This window comes from Ornithodoros turicata, chromosome 1, assembly GCF_037126465.1.
Source record: "Ornithodoros turicata isolate Travis chromosome 1, ASM3712646v1, whole genome shotgun sequence".
NCBI lineage: Eukaryota > Metazoa > Arthropoda > Arachnida > Ixodida > Argasidae > Ornithodoros > Ornithodoros turicata.
Genome location: NC_088201.1, coordinates 118,839,729 through 118,863,308, shown reverse-complemented (window position 1 = coordinate 118,863,308; position 23,580 = coordinate 118,839,729). Strand labels below are relative to the sequence as shown.

Below are 23,580 nucleotides of genomic sequence, written 5' to 3'. Positions count from 1 at the left end.
CTGTTGGACTGTGGGTGGTACACCGAACTGTGTATGACGCGGATACCGCACCTCTCAAAAAATTCACTGGTCAATGCACTCGTGAATACTGTGCCCTGATCTGACTGGATTTCCGACGGAAAACCGATTCTTGCGAACACTGATAAAAGCGCGTCCACTGTCTCCGGCGAGTTAACTTGTTTTAACGGTACTGCTTCCGGAAATTTTGTTGCGGGGCACAACATCGTGAGAACGTACTTGTAACCCGACTTAGTCACAGGCAATGGGCCAACCAGATCAATGACCAGCCGTCGAAAGGGTTCGGCAATTAGTGGAACACGTTTTAAGGGTGCCTTGCAACGCTCATTGGGTTTCCCGACTCTCTGGCAGGTGTCGCACGATTTTACGTACTCCTCCACTGACTTTGCGCATTCCGGCCAATAATACTCTTGAAGGAGTCTATCCTTGGTTTTATTGATCCCTAAATGACCTGACCAAGCGTTCGTGTGACAGAGATGCAGCAAATCATCTCTATACTTTTCGGGAACTACTAACTGGTCGTAAGACCTGCCCTTACTATCTTGGTAGTGCCGGTACTGCAACCCATCTTTTACAAAGAATGTTACATTCTTTTTCGCAGTCCCTTCCTCTACGGTTCTCATAATGTTTGTCAGACTCGGATCATTCCTCTGCTCTTCTATCAAAGTTTCTATATCTAACTGAACAAGAGCTGTGAGATTTCGGCATGCTGGCGACAGAAAAATTCCTTCGAGGTTCTCAATGCCATTTTCATCCCCGTTCGGGTCATTCCCGACTTCGTCCTCGTCACCCGATGGCTCTAACCCGTTCTGCTTTGTTACAGCCATGGTTGGGCTATCCCCGTTCTCGGCGCCACGTGTTACTTTCTTTCCCCCTGGGTTCGCAACCTGTGTTATGAGTGCTCGCATTATCGACAGCGGTCGTCTCTTTACTAACTGGACGCTCCACGATTTCACTGTCGGGCTGCACCTGCTGAGCTAGCCTGTCCTCGTCGTACCGAAACTGTGCGGCCAATTGTCGCGCTTTCGCTCGCGTGAGCGCTTGCACTACGCCATTTTACAGGCTCAGACCCCTTTCGCGCAGAAGTTCTTCTGAACGGTTTGAAAACAGGTAGGGGTAATTAACCGACAAGTTCTTCGACACGGCTGCCTCTGTGCGAATTTCCCCAAAAGGACCCTTGATTACAACATCTGCCAAGGGGAGGCATACACTTTCCTCTTCTACAACCTGTCTTATCCAAGCCACATTCCCGTTCAAGTGATCCGGTCTAACATAAGAGGGATGCACTATATCCATCGTCGCGGCACAATCTCTAAGAACGCGACATGGTTTACCGTTCACCTCTAACTCGAACATATACGGGCGCAGTAGTCTTAAATTTTCTTCGTCGTCCGTCACATACGAAAATGCGACTGTAGGGTTTGTACATCGCGCTGCAATGTGCCCTGGCTTTTTACACCGGTGGCAAATTAATTGCCTGCGACGCTCAAACGCCCGTTCTGTGCCCTTTTGCTCTGTCTTCCCATTCATAGAGACATCGTCAGCCACTTTCGGAACAATTTCTTCTGCTCTTTCTTTGGGAACCGACTCCTTCGGTTTACTTATTCCCATTTTTCGGAACCGTGAACGCTTTTCGGGACGCTCAAGCGATTCGCGGCTCTCCTGGTGAAAACCCTTGAAACCGCGTACTTCTCTCCGCATGGCGTATTCCTGGGCCAATTCGGCTGCTTTATCTACTGTTTGCACCTCCATCCTGTCTTGGATCCAGTAGCACACGTCATCGGGAACCCCCAAATAAAATTGCTCCAAACAAAAGCACTCGAGCACTTTATCGTGATCCCCGAAAACTTCAGCGCTCTTTAGCCACTCAGTCATATTCGCCTTTAATCCGTACGCGAACTCGGAATAACTTTGTCCCTTCTTCAACACTGATTCACGGAAACGCTGCCTAAAAGCCTCCGTGGACAACCGGTACTTCCTAAGTAAACTAGCTTTTACTTTTTCATAGTCGTCGGCGTCCTCCGTACTAAGGCGAGCAATGACGTCGGCAACTTCGCAAGGGAGTACCGTCAATAAACGTGATGGCCACAAATTCCTTGCGATGCCCACTTTTTCACAGGTCCTCTCGAAATTCACCAGAAAGAGTCCTATATCTTCCCCCATCTTATATGGCTGCAGAAGCTTAGACATCTTCACCCTATCGAGATCACAGGAACCTGCGTCCGACGCCGGTCCTCTCTCCAACCGTCTCATCTCAAGTTCTAGTTTCTTTAGTTCAACTTCCCGCTGTAGCTCTAGTCTTTTGCTTTCAAGATCTCTCTCTTTTTGGCGTTCCTGAATTTCAGCCTCTGTCTTTTTGGCTTGTTCCCTTTTTTGTTCCTGAATAAGCTCCCAACACTCGGTAAGTTCATCATCATGGGCTCCTGATTCCTTAATAGCCGCAATGATGCTTGGCTTCCGCTGCAAGCTCTCGGTGTCAATCCCCAGTTCCTCACACAATAGCAATAAGTCTGCCTTCAACAGCTTCTTAAGATCCATAGTGACTGGGTCTGAGTGGCGGTTATGTCTATCCTAACTACTGAGAAGCACTACTAACAAACAAACTTTCTACAGTATATAGACAGACTACCAAATTTCAAAAGCACAATTCCTAACACTTGGTGTGCCTTAGAAAAAAAACCAAACACTCACTCCGATTGCCGCTGCAAGCCATGTGATTCGTCATCCCAGCGCTGTCAACCAGTTGTTGCGTGTGTCGTCTCTGGTAGCGTGGCAACACACCAATGAAAGGACCATGAGCCAATTCAGGGTACAAGCAAATGAAGTTAACTATTTACATAAGTACAAGAGTTGGATGATACAGAGAAACTGTCGGCGATCCGTCCAGCCTGCTCATCGTCAGTTGAGAGAAAGACGCCTGGGTCATCCGCTTATATCTGTTCGGTCGGCATGAGAAAGCATTCCCCGAATCCTTTGTTGGGTGCGAGAAACTGTGGCAGTGTCTTGGAGCAAATGTCTCTCGGACGGGTCCCCCAAAACAAGGAAAGGCGACACCTTCGTGGAACTGATGGCCATCTGCAGCCCGTCCCGGTGCCGAAACGTCTTCCACGAAAACTCGCGCAGATCGTGTTACACGTACACTTTTCTGCTACAGTGTAGGAACGTAACAGGGCAGTATGATCAACGTTATGGGCACTATGAGCAATGTTATGAGCCGCACAGCAAGGCCAACGACGCGCTATGTCCGCAGATATAAGCAATATGAGAAAAGCAATGAGCAGTATGACGGACGTTATGGGCAGTATGAGCAATGTTATGCGCAGTATGAGCTGCATTTTGAGCAGTATAAGGAAGGTATGAGCGCGGACGGTTTAGTTAACCGTTCACGTAGGAGTGCTGGCGCCACAGGGTCTTGTGATGGCTCGTCACTGTCGGTGAGCCGTAACGGCCGTAACTCCATTCCCCTTCATCCGATTCTGTTCAAATTTCAGATGCATGTTTCCCGTTCCGTGTCCTACAACATTCTATTGGGCTCCTGGATTCTCATCCAAGCCGTTGTGAGTGCCATATCAGTGTTTGGGCACTTCATTGCTTATTCTACCCTGCTTCACGGAGCCGTCTGGACGTATTTTACTCCGCTCTGCGTGGCACTCATATTTTCGTCGCAGTCTTCATGCTGTGACAGTGTCTTTGTGATGTTTCAGTGATCACTGCAGGTGTTTTGTGTGTGTACCTTGGAATCAACCAACAGAAGCCGTGGGAGGCGTGTGCACATTACAGGTACGTTGCAGACCCGTTTTTCCGTTATCGTTCGTTATGTTTGTCGGGTTAGCTGTCTGCAACTACCATATTCGTGCTGTTTGTGACTCTTTGTGGAAAGCGTTCGCTGATAGCCTTTTCATGTGTGTATAGAGTGTTTAAAATAAAGTCGTGCCCTAAATTCTTGTATCAAAATTTTGTGGCTACGTGCTCGTGGGCGCACCGAAATCGCACGTTAGCAAAAGTGTGTATTTGGATGCCACAAAGTGAAGCAAGCCACAACCCAGTCAGAAAATTCTGTCCTACGGATGTCCATCGGATATACTTTCACTGAGATACGAATATCCGCAGAATAATGAAATTCCTTCGGGCTTCGAACTTCCTACGAACGTGCACTTTGCGGACATAACCAGGAGATACGGACAGAAACAGGAGCTCTCTGGGATGTAGCGTGTATCTCGAGCGCGTGTTACTTTGTTATTTTTCAGAAGTCAGTATACGCTTTGTAGTAAAATATAAAGCGTGTTTCCGCCATTTTTTTAACATCTGCCACCTTTGCCGCTCGTTTCACTTTCTGTTGCTCCTCTTTGCTTCCCATGAGGGAAAATCAGCGCGGCGTTTCAAAAAATAAATGAAAATAAATAAAAAAAAACAAAAGAAAGAAGAAACAGCAACAAGAGATTGGGCCACTCAGCCGAAATGCTTTGGAAAGGAAGTTGCATTCACTTCCAAACAGGGAACAGACACTGTACATTAGTGTTCTCGCGAGCTTCTACGCATCCGAGAGCCCTGTTCGTCTGTGAGTCGAAATGAAGGGTGAGCTGTCTAAGTTTAATTCGATTGCGTGCACAAACAACGGCGAAATGAGAAATTGTTTGGCGTATTAAGTCGGCGTAGAGGTAATGTCTCTGTTTCTTACTCCTGTAGCTTGAGAAAGTGAGTTGGTTCATGGAAAGCCGAATTTCTGCAGTGCTACATCGTCCCGCGTTTGTCTCTTTTCAAATACATGATCCGTATTTGATCACGGAGCTGATTCGGACAATCCGTGAAACGGCCGCAACATGACCTCCTGCGGATATACGGCTACGGATATCCTTCCACAAATATCCGAGGAGAGTCCCACGGAGGTCAGTTTTCAGATATGGACATTGGGATGGGGGCGAACAAGTATATGTACTCAGTTTTGCAATCACTGCGCAAAGATACTCAGATGTTTCAGAGCCGCGTTCATTGGACGTCACTAGCATTAGAGGAAGGTTACGTTAAATTTTAATCGTCAAAATGACCTCGTGCGTTATTCTGACTGACTATATACAACTTAATGCTTTGAAGGTGTGATGTATGCGTTGGGACGCGAAACCGGCCCTAACCATGTCCATTTCGTTATGAATCCATACGGTTTTATAAGTTGCGGGAACTGGAACTCTTCTAAGGCAGAAATTTAGCGCAGGTCTAATTTTGTTCTTTTTTTTTTTGACTGATACCTTCGTCAAATATGCAGAAGAAGGTACACCATCGACATCAAAGGTGCCTGTACAGAAACGGGAAAAGCTCATCAAAAGACATCTGGCAAGCTTTCTGAGTGACCTCCGTCCCGCCGGTACCTGAGTAAACCGGTATTTCGCAATCACGTGTTGTCATTTTAGCTTAATCACGCATGTTGCACGTTTGCTCAGATGGTTCATGTGCATTCATGTACATGAATACGCTGTATGAGAATGATCATGTGGCTCATAGGCTGTATGAGAGTGTTGATATATTTTATACATGGTCATATAGCTCATAGAAGCTCATATGATTGCTCATACAATAAACACATATATGAGCTCCATGCGATTGCTGATACAGGTGGCTCTACGGTTTTTTCGACAGGGACCTTGAAGTAAGGTACGCTTTGCTTTCGTTTCGTGAAAAGTTCTTCTGGGATGCTGCCGTTAACAGCTTTGCTACTGGAGGGAATCCTGACGTAGGCCTCTGTATTTATAGCCTCTGCCCAAAATTCGTCTAGAAGAGCTGCTTCTAGGAGGAGTGTCCTTGCAGTTTCAAACAGAGTTATGTTCATCCTCTCTGGTACACCTGAGCACGTCTATTCAGGTAGTCAGCCAGACGGTCGTTCACAAACTCTCTTACGTTGTCGGTTCGAATTCGCTTAAAGCGTAACCCTGTTTGAGTTGCCGCTCTCTTTGTGAGATCCGTCATTGCGTCCACGGCTTCGTCCTTATACTAAAGAAAATACGGTGTGACGTTCCGGCTACAGTCGTCAACTACCACCATCAGGTACCTACTACCTCCAAAAGAGGTCCTCGGCAAAGGTCTACACAAATAGATGTGAAGGAGCTCTAGTAATACGTTCTGTGGGGCCTCATAATAGAGCACTGCACGGGCCTAATTTTCAGGCCCGTGCCCCGCCCAGGCCCGGCTGCTACAGCGCGCACCCGGCCCGGGCCCAGCCCGTACCCGACTGTTTACATGCTCAAGCACGGTTCCAGCCCGCCTCTGCGGTGCTCTCGAGGCACGGCGGCATATTTAATTTACTAAAGAGCACAGCGCAGCGAGGAAAAGGACGCAGCTAATTGGTAGAGAGTGAGGAGGTACACTCGAACGGAGCGGCTGTGTTTCTCTGCCTGCAAGCCGCTCTGTGCTTGGTGCTTGTTTGCTTGGGTGGTGACCGCCTTGATCGCCGTCTCACTCTGCGTCACGGAGAGGGCGGTGTCGTGTGCAGATGTAGTACGCGGCTGCTCCTCTCTGACTTTGATGAAGCGAAGGACGCTTCTTCACGAGGCGTCGCGCCGTACATCCATAACCTAATGAACTTCCCATAACCTAAAGAAGGTGGTTAAGAGATTTGAAGTGCCGGTGGTCTTCAGCGCCCAGCACAAGCTCGACCTACTGTGCAGGGAAGATAATAACCTCCAGGATCGTGGACAGACGTGTCAAGTTGAACGTAAAAAGAAATACGTAGATAGTACCCAACATTTTCTCTACGAGATACCACTTACAAGTGGCCGCTGTCTGAATATTAGACTGAGGGAGCATGAAGTAATGATAAAGAATATTGCAATAAGTGGGCAATTGCGCTGAATTGTAAACAATGTACTTGGTTCCCTGGGCTCATCCGCACCGAGATAAAAACGCGATATAGAAGACAAGTTTCAAGAGAGATCCAGGAAGCGTTCCTATTCAAGCGGACGAGTGAAGATACCTGCGTGAGTTCGCCGTCGGTGGATTGCATATGAGTAGAATTTGATTATTTAAGTTGACTATGACAGTTTTTCCTAAAGAATGTCCTGATCATGCGGACGTGTGTTCTCAAAATGTTCGAGTATGAAATAAATGCGTTTGTAGCGGTTTGTTCTTAAGCTGCTGATAAGGCAGATCGTCTTGTTGTGCGTTTTCGTGTCCCTGTTCTCTGGCTGCTTGTAGATGCTCGCTCAGTACTATTTGCTTCACCGTCCTTTGCAAACAAGGCACCGCCAGTCTGATCTGTTGATACTGCGTGCGCTTCTTCTTTGCTGGAAATATCATAGGAAACAGGAAAATTTCCTGCAAACTTCTAGGTTATATGCAAAAAAAAATATCTCACGAAGAAGCGCAAAGCCTCCTAATAGCTCACTTGTCAGTTTCTAAATTATATGAAATTTAAACTGCATTTAATAAGTGGGGGTTTACGTCGCGAGAAAACTGAGATCATGAACGACGCCACAGCGATCAGTCTGTGGATTGCTTTTGCCCACCTGAGTGTTCTTTAACGTGCGATGAAAGCTCATCACACGGCACCCCGTATTTAACGTTCGTCGCGGAAGACGGCGTGTCTATGTAACTTGTACCCTGCCAGGCTGCTGCACAGATGGCAAGCAAAATCACTACAGAAAATCGTGCCTTTTTCGCGGGTCTGTACGTTCTTGGCAGAAGTCGATATTCCTTTTCTTTTCTCTCTTGAACGCATTTCGGACATTTCTCACGTGTAATAAAGCGGACATGCCGAACCACCTATGAGTAAAGTTTCAAGCACACGGAGCTACACGTCTCTGAGACAGGCGGCGTCGAGCAAAAATGTCGCGTCTTGCCCCTTGTCTCATCTTGCCCTACCATACCCTATAACTCTTCACATGGTATTCGTTTTCGTTTGTTGTTCTCGCTGGCACAGTACATATTTCAGACTCAAGGGCGGCGAAGGTGGTAAGAGAGAAACTTACGTTGAAGGTGAAACCCACGATGACGATGGTCACTCTGGGCGATTCAACGCTGGTGTATCTCAAGTTGATCTGCACATCAGAATGGCATGCATCGCTTCGTCATTAAGATAAACAAATGCGGCATGGCGATGTAGATTTGGTGATTCAAGTCGAATTGAGATATTTTCAATAATAAATTCAATTCAATATAAGACAGGATTTAAATTTATGTTGGTAGATCATAACATTTTGATGCCGGATATGAATTTTCCGTGGCAAACCGATCGTTTCATTTTGAAACGAACAAGTAGTATATTTACGTTACAGCAAAACAGTATACATGTTGAAGGAAGCTCCGATAATGTAAAGCGCGTTTTAATTGGGAACCCATGGAGGTGATAGCTTACCAGGTGGAGAGGGGGAACCCTGAGGCTTCTCGTGGTCGCTCTATTTCTATGTCATTAGTTTGCGGGATACCAGGGGAATTCATAACCGTGTGAGAGACATAACCGCCTCATCCTAGGCTTAAATCTGCTGCCAATTGTTGGTTGCCACAATCTCTGTGTCACACATTTTGCTGTGACTCATAGTTAGTTTTCTAAAACAACTGTAAACTCGACACGTACGTAAGAAAAACGCAAACCTCCCCAACACGTACCTCTGACAATATATGTCCAGACGGTTTGTGCATAACCGGAAGTGTCAATACCGACTACATTTTATTTATTTATTTATTTATTTATAGTACCCTCAGGGCCGTGAGGCATTGCAGAGGGGAGAGGCAAACAGACAGGCATGTAACAAAGGATAAAGCTCTGTAGATACAAATGTAACACAAAGCAATTAGCAATACATGTAAATGCAGTTACAAATACAAAGGACACTTTCACTACGTGATGTTAGTGGTTAGAGTGATGAAGTAAGTCTTCGAGTGTGTCCTTGAAGGTAGATGAGTCGCGGATATTTTTGGAATAGGACGAGACGGGCCATTTTACGGCGATGCGAGAGAGGTGATAAGTGTAAAAGTTGTTTCATGCGTGTTACGCTAGGTGTGCGGTTGTAATTTGATAGGATAAAGCGCGCGGCTCGATTTTGTACTGATTCGATCATTTTCACTAGGTTATCAGTAGCCGGGTCCCACACCAACGCCCCATATTCGAGTTTGAGTCGAACAAGTGATTTACACAGATGAAGCTTCGCATTGGTAGGAGCCTGATGAGACGAGCGACGAATGAAACCAAGAGTTGAGTTTGCATGACCGCATATATGGGTTATGTGGGTTTTCCATGACAAGTTAGATGATATGTGGACACCTAGGTACGTGAACGTGGAGACTGTTTCAAGGTTCACACCACTAATGTTGTATTACACTAGGGGGGGGGGGTTGCGGGATCGAGAGATTCTCAAATGCTTGCACTTACTGATGTTCAACTCCATGGACCAAGTGGAACACCAGGTCGCAATAGAGGCCAGGTCGGACTGTAGCTGGTTAGTATCGAGGTTATCAGTAGGTGTGTATATGACACACTCATCAGCATAGAGTCGCATAGTGGAGGAAACGAGACTCGGCAAGACATTGATGAAAATAAGGAAAGGTAGTGGACCTAGGACGGAGCCTTGGGGAACTCCTGATACTACAGGTGCGGATGAAGGATTGGTATTGTTCACATGAATAAATTGCGAGCGATCAATCAGGAATGCCTGGATCCAGGTCAGGATTTTAGTGTTGGTATTAAGGTAGGAAAGCTTCGCGTAAAGATAGCGGAGGATGTCATGAGAGAAGGCTGCTTACTGAGTTTCGCAGGAAAACTGCTTGCCAAAACCGTGCTGATATGGGGTGAAAAAGGCGTTCGACTGAAGGTGACGAATTAGATGGGAGTATATAATGGGTTCCATGATCTTGCATGACACACTGGTTAGTGATATGGGGCGAAAATTGCAGCTTGGTTCACGCTACCCGATTTGTGGACTGATATAACTATTCCGGTCTTCCAGGCATAGGGCAACGTTCCAAACTCCAGGGATTGCTCGAACAATTTTGTCAGTATCACGGATGAGTAGAACTTTGTGCTTTTGAGAAATTTGCTGTTAATATTGTCCGCCCCAGAGCTAGAGCGCAGCTTAAGGCCCTCCATGATCCTATCCACACCGAGTGGATCGAACATCAGGGCGTCCATTGGCATAAGATTACGTGATGGTGGTAGATGTGGGCAGTTCCTACTGACAGAGGAAAATACACTGGCAAAAAATTCGATGAAAACGTCAGCAGATTGATTGCATGGAATTGGCCTGCCCTCTCTATCAATTAGTGACGTAGGCGCGCAAACTTGTTTGTTGACTATGTTCCAAAATTGTTTCGGGTTGTACGTGAATAGGCAGGGTAGTGTATTTGTGTAGAACTCTTTTTGGTTTCCTTAATTGTAGTCTTGTATGACTTCGCACATTCATTGTAGGCATACCAATTCTGTGGGTAAAGGGTTCTTCTGGCTTTCCGGAGCAATCTCCAATAGTGGTGCTAAACCAAGGTGAATCGAGCGAGGAAGTGACTCTAGTAAGTGGAATGTATTTGTCTATGAGCTCGGCAACCTTGTTGCTAAACAACTGTCAGTTCTCTTCTACTATTCGACTTGAGAAGTCATTAACGAAATGAGTATAGACATTTTCTGGCTCACGATTTATGGAAGCAAAGTCAGGCCGTTTATAATTGCGAATGCTTTTTTTTATGAATCGTTCACGAACAGAGAGGAAAGTTGATGTTGTGGGATTCCTACACTCTTAAAAATGAACTTCACCTCATAGCACGCTCCTAGCCAACCACTATCTCGAATGATATCGTTATCTGCCATGATTTGTTAAAAACGGGAGGCGTACGCCTTTTTTGTGACACTTATGCGGTTCATAATTGTCACAAAAATCCGTACGCCCCCCGTTTTCAACGAACCAGGGCAGATAACGATATCATTTGAGATTATGGTTTGCTAGGAGCGTGCTATGCGGTGAAGTTCATTTTTAAGAGTGTACTGCCATCACCAGGCAGGCGAAACCCACCCAGGGGAAGACCCCTCGTTCTGAAGCATTGTCAGTACTGCGAAAAATAAAACTGAAAAGTGGTGCAATATGGTTAGGAGGGGACTCCCTGCCGAAAGGGTTTTGCATACAACCCTTCAAGAGAAACCAACTACCGTGTCTCGCCGTGAAACGGAGGCGGTAAGGGTAGCTAGTAATGGACCTAACCAAATTAAGAGCGCCGGATGCATGCGACCGAAATGGTGGATATTACGTTGAGGCGCATGAATAGCAGCCCGCACGTGAAACAGGCTCGGAAGTGTTTCCTAATCCATAACCTAGGCGAAAGCGGGTCAAGCCCCTAGGCCCTTGAACAGTACGCTTGATAAAAGAGCGCACAACTCCGATATCAATCAAGGGGACCAGATTCAGACTGCGATATGCAGCTGTCTGTCCCAAAAGTCGTTTAGCACCGATAGGAGACTACTCTGAGAGTCAGGAAGAGTAATTTCTTCTTGCTGTCGGCGCCGGGCGCGTGATTATAAACGCTCCGGGGGTGGGGGAACCTTTCTCAATTAGGTGATTACAAATTGGAATTTGACGGGCTGATAAGCTGCCAATATTTACCATACCTCATCGAGGCTCGTGCACAAAGCGGTGGTGTTAGAGACGAATCGAGGAGCGCCACCCAGGTGACCCTCCGATTCCTCTCAACGAAGACGAGCGCCGCATGTTGTGCTCAAAGTGTTCCATTCCGGAGATTCATCGACAAACCCACCGTCGCTGGTCCTTGCATCGCTCCAAGGTCGAGGCGGAACGTACATCCAGAAATGCGGCCAAGGACGTAGAGGCAGCTGTCGCGGTCATTGCAAGCCACCGACCCGAACTGCTGCGGGGCGGGGATCTGCCCCAACCGGAAGAGGAGAACCTTATAGACATCCAAGTTATTTGAACAGAGATGCTCCTCATCAAAGACTGTGAGAAGACCAAGAAGACTGTTTCACGGGGTTGAAACGGAATGTGTGCTTCGCTGAACTGGCCCCTGTTACGATGCAAACTGTAGATTGTTTTTGTTTTCATACAAAATGTGTATGCGGTTGAAGTTTATTTGGATACCGTGACCAGTCTTAGCGGGTGGGGAGTGTGGGAGCGATAGCCAGAAACGTGTCCGCGTTATCTTTGATTCTCCTGCTGCTGTTGTCGTTGTTGATAAAAAGCATTGCTCTCCGGGGTAAGGAGCATCAACTGGGGGCGTTGCTCTCGGGCTTAAAAGAAGCAGCATACAAATTATGCATGTGTAGCATGTTATGTGTATATGTAGATGTACAGCTAGTGGTAGTGCCAAGAAACTCCTATCCTGCATGTGTCCGCCACTGCTGAATATACCTGCTTTCATGAGATACTGCACCATTAGGACTTGGATAGTATGGCTGATCACTGATGGTTGTGTTTGTTTTTGAGTTCCCTTTGATCCTGGTCCCACATGCATAAAGTTGTATGCCAGATTTTCGTGTTATAAATCACAGCACGTAGCAGTTTCAGTTATTACCTCTTTTGTATTTTAGTTTTTCTAGTATTTGAGCTGAGTGCCGACATTTCAGGTGTTTGAGCCTGGAGCCCTCATCCTTGACACGTATTCAAGTGGATTCACATCATCGGTGGAGCTTGCACAGCCGAGGCTGCTCTGTCGAGGTGGCAAATTTGACAGTTGTTTTACGGGGAAGGCAGATTTCCGCAAGTGGACCAAAAAGCAGTTCATTTGACATAGTACTAATTACTTATAACTTTAATTGCAAAATATGTGGCACGTTACGTGACTAATGGTTTTTTTTTCCTCTTTCCAGATATCTCAACTTGCAGACGATGTGCAGAATATTCTTACATAATACGCTAGAGTTGAGTTTCTGTAGGCATGGTTGTTGTTAATGCTGACGTTCCACATTCACGACGTGCTCAACAGAGAATACGTCATGAAACACACATTCTTCCGTGAAACGTGTTCTTACGGAAACAATAAGTACTTTGACAGAAGGAAATCCGGCCAGCCCGTCGCTTCTATAAACCACGAAATGCAGAGTAAATGAGAATCGCCTGAAAGTGCGAAGCTGCGTTAAATAACAATAGTAATGATAATGAAGAACACGAGTCGAAACAAGGCAAAACAAAACATTAGACCACCCAGTCTTTTACATCGATAATTCGTACAAAGAAATCGAGCAACGAAGTGGGACAGCTTCCAAATATCACAGTCGCACTTCACAACGCACTTGCTTTGTTGTCAGATTGCCAACACGTAAATATCATTGCAACGCCAGGCAACCACCAGACACTTTCCATCGGTGACGGCGATACGACCAATACAACGCTGCGGTGAATTGCTAGAGGCCCACGTATCCCGACAGCAAAAACCTCATAGCCACGGAGGAGGGTGCTTGCGTTTCTTGTGAGCGGGCGCCGAGCAGAAGACGATTATATTTAGCGAAAAAGTACAGCTCACATGTCATACCTGCCAGCGCAAGTATAGCAAACGATTCACACACAAAAAGCTCTTCATTATTGCGTGTTATGCGAACGCCTGCAACGAAGAGAAACGAGAAACGTAGTGCTTCAGCCCTCAGACGCGACCAGAGACCTTGTAGGTGCGACTGGCAGGCGCTACCGCGCTCACAGCTTGTGGTGTCGATCATTGCTTGGCATTGCGCAACACCGTTGACGTAACGGGGGCCAGCAGCTCAGCCAGCATAGTTCCTCGATCCACCGCAGGATTCGTGTGGGAGAGGAGGAATGCGGGAAAGAAACTTGACGTGCGCGCTTCTCATAGGCTGGAGCGATTTCGCGTACAAAAATTTCTAGCATGTTAGCTTCTCAGCGGGAAGAACCGTTTCCAGCAAAAGAAAAAAAATATCGGGGGTTCGAGAAATTTCTTTGTCCCTTTAGGTCTCTCAAATCACGAGAGCAAAATGGTGCATAGCTTTTCTATTGAATATATGCCTATAGACAATCTGCACCAAACAGTTAAAAAGAGAGGAAAAAGAAAAATTGCCGTCCAAAAGAAGTCAATATGCGCTCTATTTCTTGTCCATAACTTGTATGAACTTTTTTCCATGGAAAGTCTATGGCACGGCAACGGCAGGTGCGTTCAGGCTTTTACGGCCGAGGTGAGTGGCCGCTTTGTTTTGCGCCAGACCGCTTACAAAAATGTGAAGCTATTTTGTAACCGATCTGGTGCAAACATGCCTTTATTGACATAATTCTCTCCATACGCTAACAAAGCGGCCATTCACCTCGGCAGTAAAACCCTGAACGGACCCTTTCTCTCCACGGGCTTTTGACCCACAATTCGCATGAGCTTTAGCCCGTCGCACCAAACCCTTTAAAAAGCATGACAATGATGAGGAAGATACCCAGAAGAAGAACACTCTCTGTTCGGAATATCGGCGACTCTCGTCCCGCGGCTCTTCCCCTCATACTTCCTTGCCGGCTTGCTGCATTTCTACCCGACTACATACAGCTAGACAGGTTCAGATAACATAAACACTTCGGGGGGGTCCCTTTTGAGTCATGCGGCGGACTGGTGCCGTGGTTTTCCTCTTCGGGCTAAATTGAACGAATTCGCACGCTTACACTACTACCACTGAAACACCTTTCAATGTTTGGTGTATTTAGTACCCTACTCAGTTGCTTTTGGACTTGGTGCTCAGTTACTTAGCTTAAATAATTTATGTCAGTACCTTGTAGTACAAGCCTGACTTCGTTCCGAAACGATGGTATCTGTATCAATTAGTAGCTGGTGAAATCCACTTTCGCATAATATGAAGCTTATTGATATCCATCATGTGTGTATTACTGGTGATGCGGTCAAATGTACACAATGTGCTGCATTTTGTCATATTTTCCCTCTGTTATCTGGAAAAAGCCCAATCTCTTTGTTAATCACCACGGCACATAAGTAGTTTCGCTTTCCAAAGAGATAGTGTCAATGTTCTGCGTCTTGGACGCGCTCCCATTGTCTTCCCGAGACACTGTTCGCGAGTGTCAATCCTTCAGGCCGCCGCTTGCTTCCATTTATACATGATTGCATTTCGTCGGTTCACAGAGTTATACCGTGGGCTACGAGAAATGCCATATGAATATAGGCCATAGTCCATTGTTCTGTTTTCGAGTGGTATAATTTTAGGAAAATGGTGGCCACTTCCAGTCAGTAGGCACTTTAAAGGCAAAGAAGCGAAGGCGCTACTTTAGAAGTCTACGTCTCGTTCCCGCGTTTCTATAGGATTCGTTTCTTAGGGTGCTTTCTTATACGTGTTGGATCTTATGATATGATACGATTGTTTGCCCCTTCTCGAATCAGTCCATAGTTCTCTGGCTCCTATGACACTCCGGATTGTTCTTCTCTAAGTGTGCGTGTAAGTTCTACGCAAGATCCGCAAATATTGGTGCCGAAAAAGCCAGTAACAAAAGGCAAAATACATTCTCATATACTAGTTTCACGTGGCGAGGTTTCCTGCGGGGTGGGGTGAAAGTGCTTATTTTAAGAACTGATATAAAGTTGGAAATGCCAAAGTTGACAGTTGTAAGAAAGTAGCTCTTTTCTGATCCCGGATATGACATTAACGGTTGTAACGGCATGAGTTACATTCTAAAACAGGCAACCGCGATATTCCAACCTAACGTCCTCACCACCGGATGTCACTCGGACGCTAGTTCATTCGAGTTCATTTATTTATTTATTAATTTTTTTTTTTTTTCACATTTAGGCTGAAACCTAACCGCGGAAATGTTCTTCTGAACATTTTCATAAAAGAGGTACAGCACCATCGACAGCAGGGAATTGGTTAGTCCAAGTGTGTAAAAGAATCTATAGGCTGTATGAGAGATCAGTGCGCACAAAAACAATGACCCAACACAACAAAATATGTTTAAAGTGCGTGCCAGTGCTCGGAGAAAACGTGAGAAAATTGAGGCAACCAATGTTTGAATAAAACGTTGTGCATGCGTACATATGTGTATTTCAGTTAGAAGCGCCTACGACAATCAAACTTTCATTAACTGACATCTGGATTTCCTCCATAATGGAGAGGAACCATGTATCATCACACAAACATTACCATGACAGTTATGTCTTACAGCACACATAAAGAAAGTATCAAGCGAATCTCAAAGGAATGCTGGGATGAAATGAGTGTTTTCGTCGTTTTGCCTTTAAAGGTGATATCCGTTTAGGTCGCGAAAATGCCCACAGTAACCTGTGTTATCCTTGGGAAATGCTTTGATACATGCATGGCATTGAGTGGCGCTTGGAAGGGCCGCCACTCGGTAAGCCCCGCCCGTCTCACTGAAAAATAACAACGCATAACATGTAACGGGGAAGTGTGAAGCCAGGCATGTGCCTCCAGTGGTTCAAAATGGAATTGGCATTTTCCAGCCAAATATGGCAAGAGTGGCGTACCGTGGATTTTTTTTTCTTTTCTTTCGAATATTCAGAGATACGACTTTCGTACCCGTTTCTGTTTAAAATGTAATGAGCCTGTGGGGTTCTGTTTGTTTCGTATCGTTGATTTAATAGCTTTTTGTCCTGCTTCGGATAATGTATATCGTCTGCCACATTATCACTACCATGTTGATGTACAGGATACCTGTATTCGAGACATAATTTGTGTGGAAAACGTATAAGAACAGCACAGATGCCCTTTTGCAAGTGGGTTCTACAGCAAGATGATATGTAACTGCCCGGTTAATTTCACTACCAGAAAAATCCTGAAAATTCATTTTTGTTAATTACGCATTTTACAGCAAACGTTAGACATCAGCTGCTGTCTCGTTCTTTAACCAAAACAAACAGTCTCGTTCTTTAAAAATCTTGAAACCAGCACGTACTTGGAGGCTTTCATCCCCCTGATCCACTGAAAGGCTTCGCATCCACGACCCACTCACAAGCAAATGTAGATTGGCGCTACCTGCATTCGACTTCAACGTTCAGAGGGCCTGAGCACGTGGCCCTTGGATGTGTATGAAGGCCTTCAGGCGCATAAAGAGTGCGTGGTTAAAATGCCGGCGGAATTCTACTGCAAAATCAGGCGATGGAAGCTTAGGTCTCTGCTCGTTTCATGGCTTCCTAAAATGGGCTGATTTTAAGCGATTACCACCTCCAATTTTGGAATGTAGCATTCACTCACACATATGCAATTAAAATGTTCATTTATTATTCTTATCATTCGTAGTGTAGTTACTTGGCGCCATTGGAACGAATGTCCTGCTACTGATATATCTCAAAAACAAGATGGGGCCTATGTTGTTCACATTACTCTGTATAAAAAGAAAAACAGACGTACGTTCGTTTTGCTTCACGTATACGAAATGAAAGCAAACAAAATAAGGTATATTGTGGTTGGTTTTGCTTAACGAGATTTGTTGCTCTTATGGCAGAGGGATCGAGTATTTTTTCCCCTTAGTAATACTTGCCACAGAGAACGAGAAAACCAACGCGTTCCACTGCACCCGAGCTTGAACTGCAGAAAAACGGAATCGGCTACTCTAGTAATAAACGGGATAGCAAGATTGCTGCAGGCTTCAAAAAACTGAATGGCGAAATGTCGTCGTGAGCTGCATACGCTGACAAATAACAAGTTCATCTCGTCGTGAGTGGCGGCCTTTTCTGTGTGTCTTGCGGGTGTCCCATAATTGTTATGTGCTTTCGCTCAAGTGCACACATGCCTTCCAACTGAACTTGGGTCTCACCTTAGAGCATTAAACATCGTTATGTGTGTGACCTGTCTCCTCGGGTTTTTCTGATACAATACATAAAATATTACCCCGTTTACGGCAGCTCCAAAGTAGACGATGATCTCTTCCTGGTTGAAGCCATATGCGCGATAGTACGCAGCGTCGATGACCAAGTGAACTTCAGCCACAATTGCGTACAGGCTTCGTTCCTCTGAAAATAAAATGAAGGACTCCTCCGTGAAGAGACCCGACACCTATACCGTTCACCGTCGCATCACAGACATTCGTTTCAGCAATCTCTGTCATCCATAGAGCCATTCCAAATTGAAAAGCAAAACTATGGCAAAATATTGCATGCACGAGGAATATCCCTGAAACAGTAACGCAAAGGTTTTAGTTTTACAGGAAAAAAAAAGTAGGTAAGTGTTATACCGGTACAGTTTTCTTGAATAAATTTGAGGTGGGTTCACAAGCGCAAAACACATCCGTCTAGTTACAGGTTATCTCGAAAGGGTGCTTACCGGCTAAAACTTTTTTGTGGGAGGTACCGACGCCATCATAGAGTGGAACTGACACTGCGGGCAACGGAATTCAGTGTTGAACGGCAGTAGAATATATTGGTATCATGAACTGAACTGCTTACAGACAGCTATTCGGACACAACCCGCTAACTTATTTACATATTAGCAAAATATGCACAGTGTTAATGAGCCTGTAAGAATGTCAGCTGTGTTTCGGGATGAATATCATATGGACCTGGAAGATGCGTCTCCGAGTTGAAGCCACTCTGATGCGCCACTTCATGCCACTTAAAGCCACTTAATGGCTCTGCCATTCAGGCCCTTCCATTCAGTCGATGGCGATGCTAACAATCTACGTGAATTACTATGTCTCGGAAAAAAGAATTGGGTACTCGTTTTTAACTTCACCTCACTGATACGTTAAGAACGTGTTAGAGTATGGTCGGCGAATGTCGGCACACTAAATGTTTCTCTTAACAGTTAGTGTGCAGATTAGAACTCTTTGCGCAAGCGCGTTCATCTGTACTATGGGTCCTCAACTTGCAGCTAACTTCTCGCGAGGTATTTACAGTGTGTCCAATATATCACAAAATGTTTTACAGGGATAACTCACAGTAGTCGCGTGTTGGAGTATCGGTATTTGCAGGATCTGCGCGGTAAAGGAGATGCGGAACTTGACCATCTGCAGATCTCTCAGCCGTTGACAAGGGCTTGAGTCGGAGCTCATCGCCGATAACACCGTGCTAGGAGTAAGAGGACTGTGCGTTTGAAATGCAATGATACAAAGGAATCAAGTAGTTCCATGGGAAAGCACTGGGACACCGATCAAGAGGAACCACATGGTTCTACCATCGGATGCATTTCAACAGAATGTCTTCTTGCATTAGTGTTGTCTTTTTTGTGCTCAAGTTTGGCGGACGGAATGCAATGAATGCAATGAATGTTTTAGTTGCTGTTTTGCTCATCGTCTTAACAACTGTAGAACTCCAGGATAGCTAAAGGACACCTTCGGTGTCGACAAAATTTGTCCAAAATCGACAATTTTGGACAAATACCATATTGAAAACAACGAGAACTTAGTGGGTTAGAATGCGAAATCACAGTAAATGTAAATGGCAACGAAGTGGAACGACGCTCAATTACGCGCATTGGAGTCGAGTCTAGTATCCCATTGGGCAAATGTGCCGCAGCGAGGATTTTCCCATGAAAAGTAATCTTGAAATTCTCATTGTCGATGTACCTTTTGAATATGCACTAACATTCGATTCTCCTGCATCAAATGAGCATAAAGCATGTTTTTGCTGTAGAAGAGAATTACACTCGATGCCGTTTCTCCGTCAACGTTTATTCTTAGATACCCCAAGAACAGACTGACCTCCCCAGGCTCTCAAAGGGATGTCACGTACGGATAGGAATGGTATCCCTAGGACGTCCCCCAATGGTCCTGAATTTGTCAGAAAAGTGTTAGAATGAGACTCCGTGTATCATCCTCAGAACTTCCTCGGCAAATCCCCCAAAGGGCACCGCTAATATGGCTTCAGGAGCACAACCGGATACCTTATCGAAAATTATTTATTTATTTTGAGAATTGTGCGCACATTTACAGCACCCAGTCAGTGTGTGTGTGTGTGTGTGTGTGTGTGTGTGTGTGTGTGTGTGTGTGTGTGTGTGTGTGTGTTTATATATTTTCAACCTCGGTCACCAGCTTCTCATTCGTGGTTTCTCATCTTTATTCATTTAGCGTATTTCTCATCACGAACAATGAGTGTCAGAGCTTAAAAAGCAAAAATAGAGATACGTAAACGGTTTTTAGGCCACTAAGACCAGCGAGCCCGCTTAGAAAGACATATGCTGCAGCAGCTTTTCCTTTCAAAGGCAGAACAGATACAACATATTCCTTGTCTTCCGAGCTTCCGCAAATTCGGGAGACCTCTCCGTGACCAACAATGAGATGATCAATTTCTTTGAGTATTTAATCGCTATCAAGGTAATGTCCGTGTTTCTTACTGTTTCAGTTTGAGGCACGCGACGAAAGTTAAGCTTGTGCAATGAAGCACTATCATACTTTGTCTCCTCGGAAATAAAAAGCTCCGTGCAACGACCCGCCAGAGGCCCTTCGCGGACGTTCATGCAACAAGACCCCTGTGAAAGGTCTAGCAAACTATATTTTACCGCACGTCAAACCTAGTACATGAACGGATTCCTTTCAAGTCCAAGAAACTTAGAGGACAGAGCATCACGGGCCCCAGGATGTAGCAGCGATACCCCATAGCGCAATGGCCAAACCATTTGTCTTCTTAGTGAGCGTCTCCACATGCTGGGACCACGTCGGGCCGCGGTCAATTGTCGCGGTCAGTTGTGACGGGTCGTGACTTAAAGGTCATGGGGGAGCCACCAATAAAAAGCGGGTACTTATGAAATTATACGCGTGCAAATGCCATGGCTAGAGCCTTGGATGTAAGACACGGTCGAAAAGTATCTTGTAATTATGTCTAAGACGCCTCGTAGTAGGCGCTCGATCGTGTCTCTACGGGAAACGGGTGTCGATGTCGGTATTCTGGTATATTTGCTCCAGTAACGACTGTCAGTATCACGTAACGTTATTTCGATAAGTGGCAAAACTCTGGTTTTAGCACAAATGCCCCTGTAGTGAGAGGAAGTCTAAGGCATAGAAAGGCTTTGGGAACTTTAATGTTGTTTGAATTGTTCATAACAAGTAGTCCTACCCTATGCGCATTTTCACACGAGCATGCGTGGTGTGGACACCGTGTCCGTACGGGAAGTCAAGAGCACAAATGGAAATTTGCGAATGCTGGGCACATGTATTAGCCGTAATTACTGTTGCATTGAGGATTCATGTTATTGCAGGCACTTCTTACAGCTTGCTTTCTTGGGTGTTTGTGTTTCGCATTTGATTGTTCATCGATTACGAAACTGCGGCGGCTGCTTTTCTGGACCCTTGAAAGGTTCGGTGACGTGTCCCGAAGCTCCATCGAATCCAAAAACGATCCCAATCAAGCCGTAATTGAAAGTGGCCGTATTGCAGCGTCGAGCTACCGTTCCCTTCGATCGTCATACATATCAGGGAGCATTCAAGCGCCCGTTTGACAGCTGGGTTGAGACATTGTATTGACACACAGCAATGCATGTACTCGAGAATTTAAAGAAGCTTTGTTTGCTAGGTCGCTATATTACCACTCGAAGTCCGTCTTCTTGGTTCAGCACCACAGCCGCCAGGTTGCCCCGGTCTTCAAATAATTGCTCATTGAACTGTGCACTGGATACCTGCGTATAAATGAGCTAGGCTAAACTATCCTATATACAATATACGGAATAAAGAATGTTTTAATAGGTACGGCTATTCGCGGGAAACATAATGATATCGGTATTGACTTCACCCATTGAACCACGGCGAGAACCCAACGCATACACTATTTTATGTGATGACTGCCAATACTGGCAGTCATCTCATCTTACACACAAGTTTGCACGATCAATCAATCAACACGATCAATCGGAATTGAAACACTATCTTTCTACAGCAAAGAACACCACATGTAGAAGATAAGATGCAGAAAGAAGATATTCTTAATCAATACGTATAAAATCAAAATTACAAGTTCCATTATAACAAGTCTGACAGTCCTTCCACGTGACCACTATCACTGCACAGAAACCACAACACTGGCAATAGTAGAGTTTTAATTTCACATGCAATTACAAGTGCTAATAAATGTAAGTAATTAATCGAATTTCGAGCACAACAGCTACCCCCAAATACACCTAATTGTTTTGCTTTGTTCTCCCAGGACATGACTTTTAATTAATTAGTCTTTTCTTAAGTGACCAGCGCAAATGTAACAAAATTACTCGATTCTGAAGAATACAACAATTCTATCACAACAATCAACAGCCAAATAAATAAATAAATAAATAAAATCTAAGAACAGACAATAATATCAGAGCGCGCCGGTTTCTCTAAGTGGTACTTTATCCAGCACGTAAACAACAGTTACATAATGTTAATTAAAATCACGAACGCTAATCTATGCGAATACTATGAAATGCTATGTTCGTTGTAATGGACACTACAAACATTACTTTGTTTTACGAATCCGTTGGTGGTATCCACACTAACACACAGAAAATAGACATGGTAGAATGAGGAAAACCAAGGCGAGCGATCTCACGCTTTTCCTTTTTTTCTGTTTCTCTCTCTATCTCTTTCAATACAGCCAAAGCGAGGCAACTGCGCATGCTTGTTCCTCCAGGGGTTGAGGACACTGTCTCTCTCAAACATTCCCTTCTTCAAAGCGGAGGTCAAGCCGATTACCTGTAAAGTTTGCTCGGAGCCGATATTTTTTATTGAACAATTATCACACATAGGTGCTAGCATTATTCGATTCTGAAGAGCGTATAGAGAAAGTTAGCGTTATTCTATGATCGAAACAATACTCAACCACTCTATCAAACCCAGAAACTTCCAACTGCTCATCATAACTTTGTCCCAGAAAGTTCTACATGCAGCAGCCACAATCAAACAACACAAGTATTCATCTGAAATGCAACATATCGTAAAGCTTTTCTACAGAGGGAATCATCAGACAAAACTCGGAAATACGAAATATATAGTTGGGGCTTTCCCAACACGATATAATACCTGACTCAAGATAATTTTATTAACGTCAATCGATTGATACCTGAAACAAAGACAATCAAATAATTAATTCAGGGAATCGTTTTCTAAGCAAGCGAGAAATATTATGCTAACCTCAGCGAAACAATACTCAACCACTCTATCTAAACGGGAATCATTCCAAATTTAATAACTTCCAACTGTTTATGACAACTTTGCAACGGAAAGCTCTACATGCAGCAACCATGAAGAAACAACACAAATATTAATCTGAAATGCGAATTAATGTAAAAACTTTTGTACAAAGGAAATCGTCAGACACAACTCAGAAATAGCATCCTCTCTATATAAATCCCAGCTCAGTGGGTATACGACTCAACATCAATATTTTATAATTCATGTCAATCAAGTGAACAATTGAAACAAAGACAAGCCTTAATTAAGACAAACTTTAAGTGCAGAAACACACTGGAAAACAGAATAATGAATCACTCTACAAAGGAACCACTATCGGACAGATGGACGGATTTTGCACATGATACAATGAGTCATGGGAGGCTGTGATAAAAAATTGCTTTGAAAAAGAAGAGGCCCGAAAGAATTCCATTATCGCTGCATTCCATTACGTCATAGACATGGTCGCATTCGCAGATATGGGAGAAATGACAGAGCTGAAGGTATTTTTGAAGAAATTGTATGCGATATCTACAGTCGTTACAAAAATATCTGCACATCAAGTCTG

At 44.8% G+C, this 23,580-nt stretch overlaps 1 protein-coding gene across 1 annotated transcript in view; it reads right to left on the bottom strand.

The window, feature by feature from the left end:
• The window catches only part of LOC135368363 (A disintegrin and metalloproteinase with thrombospondin motifs like), a 148,334-nt gene that overhangs the window by 103,418 nt on the left and 21,336 nt on the right, over positions 1-23,580 (bottom strand). Inside the window, exon 3 of the mRNA XM_064601574.1 lies at positions 7,974-8,042. Within this exon, the coding sequence (XP_064457644.1) occupies positions 7,974-8,042 (69 nt within the window). The remainder of the gene's footprint in view (positions 1-7,973; positions 8,043-23,580) is intronic.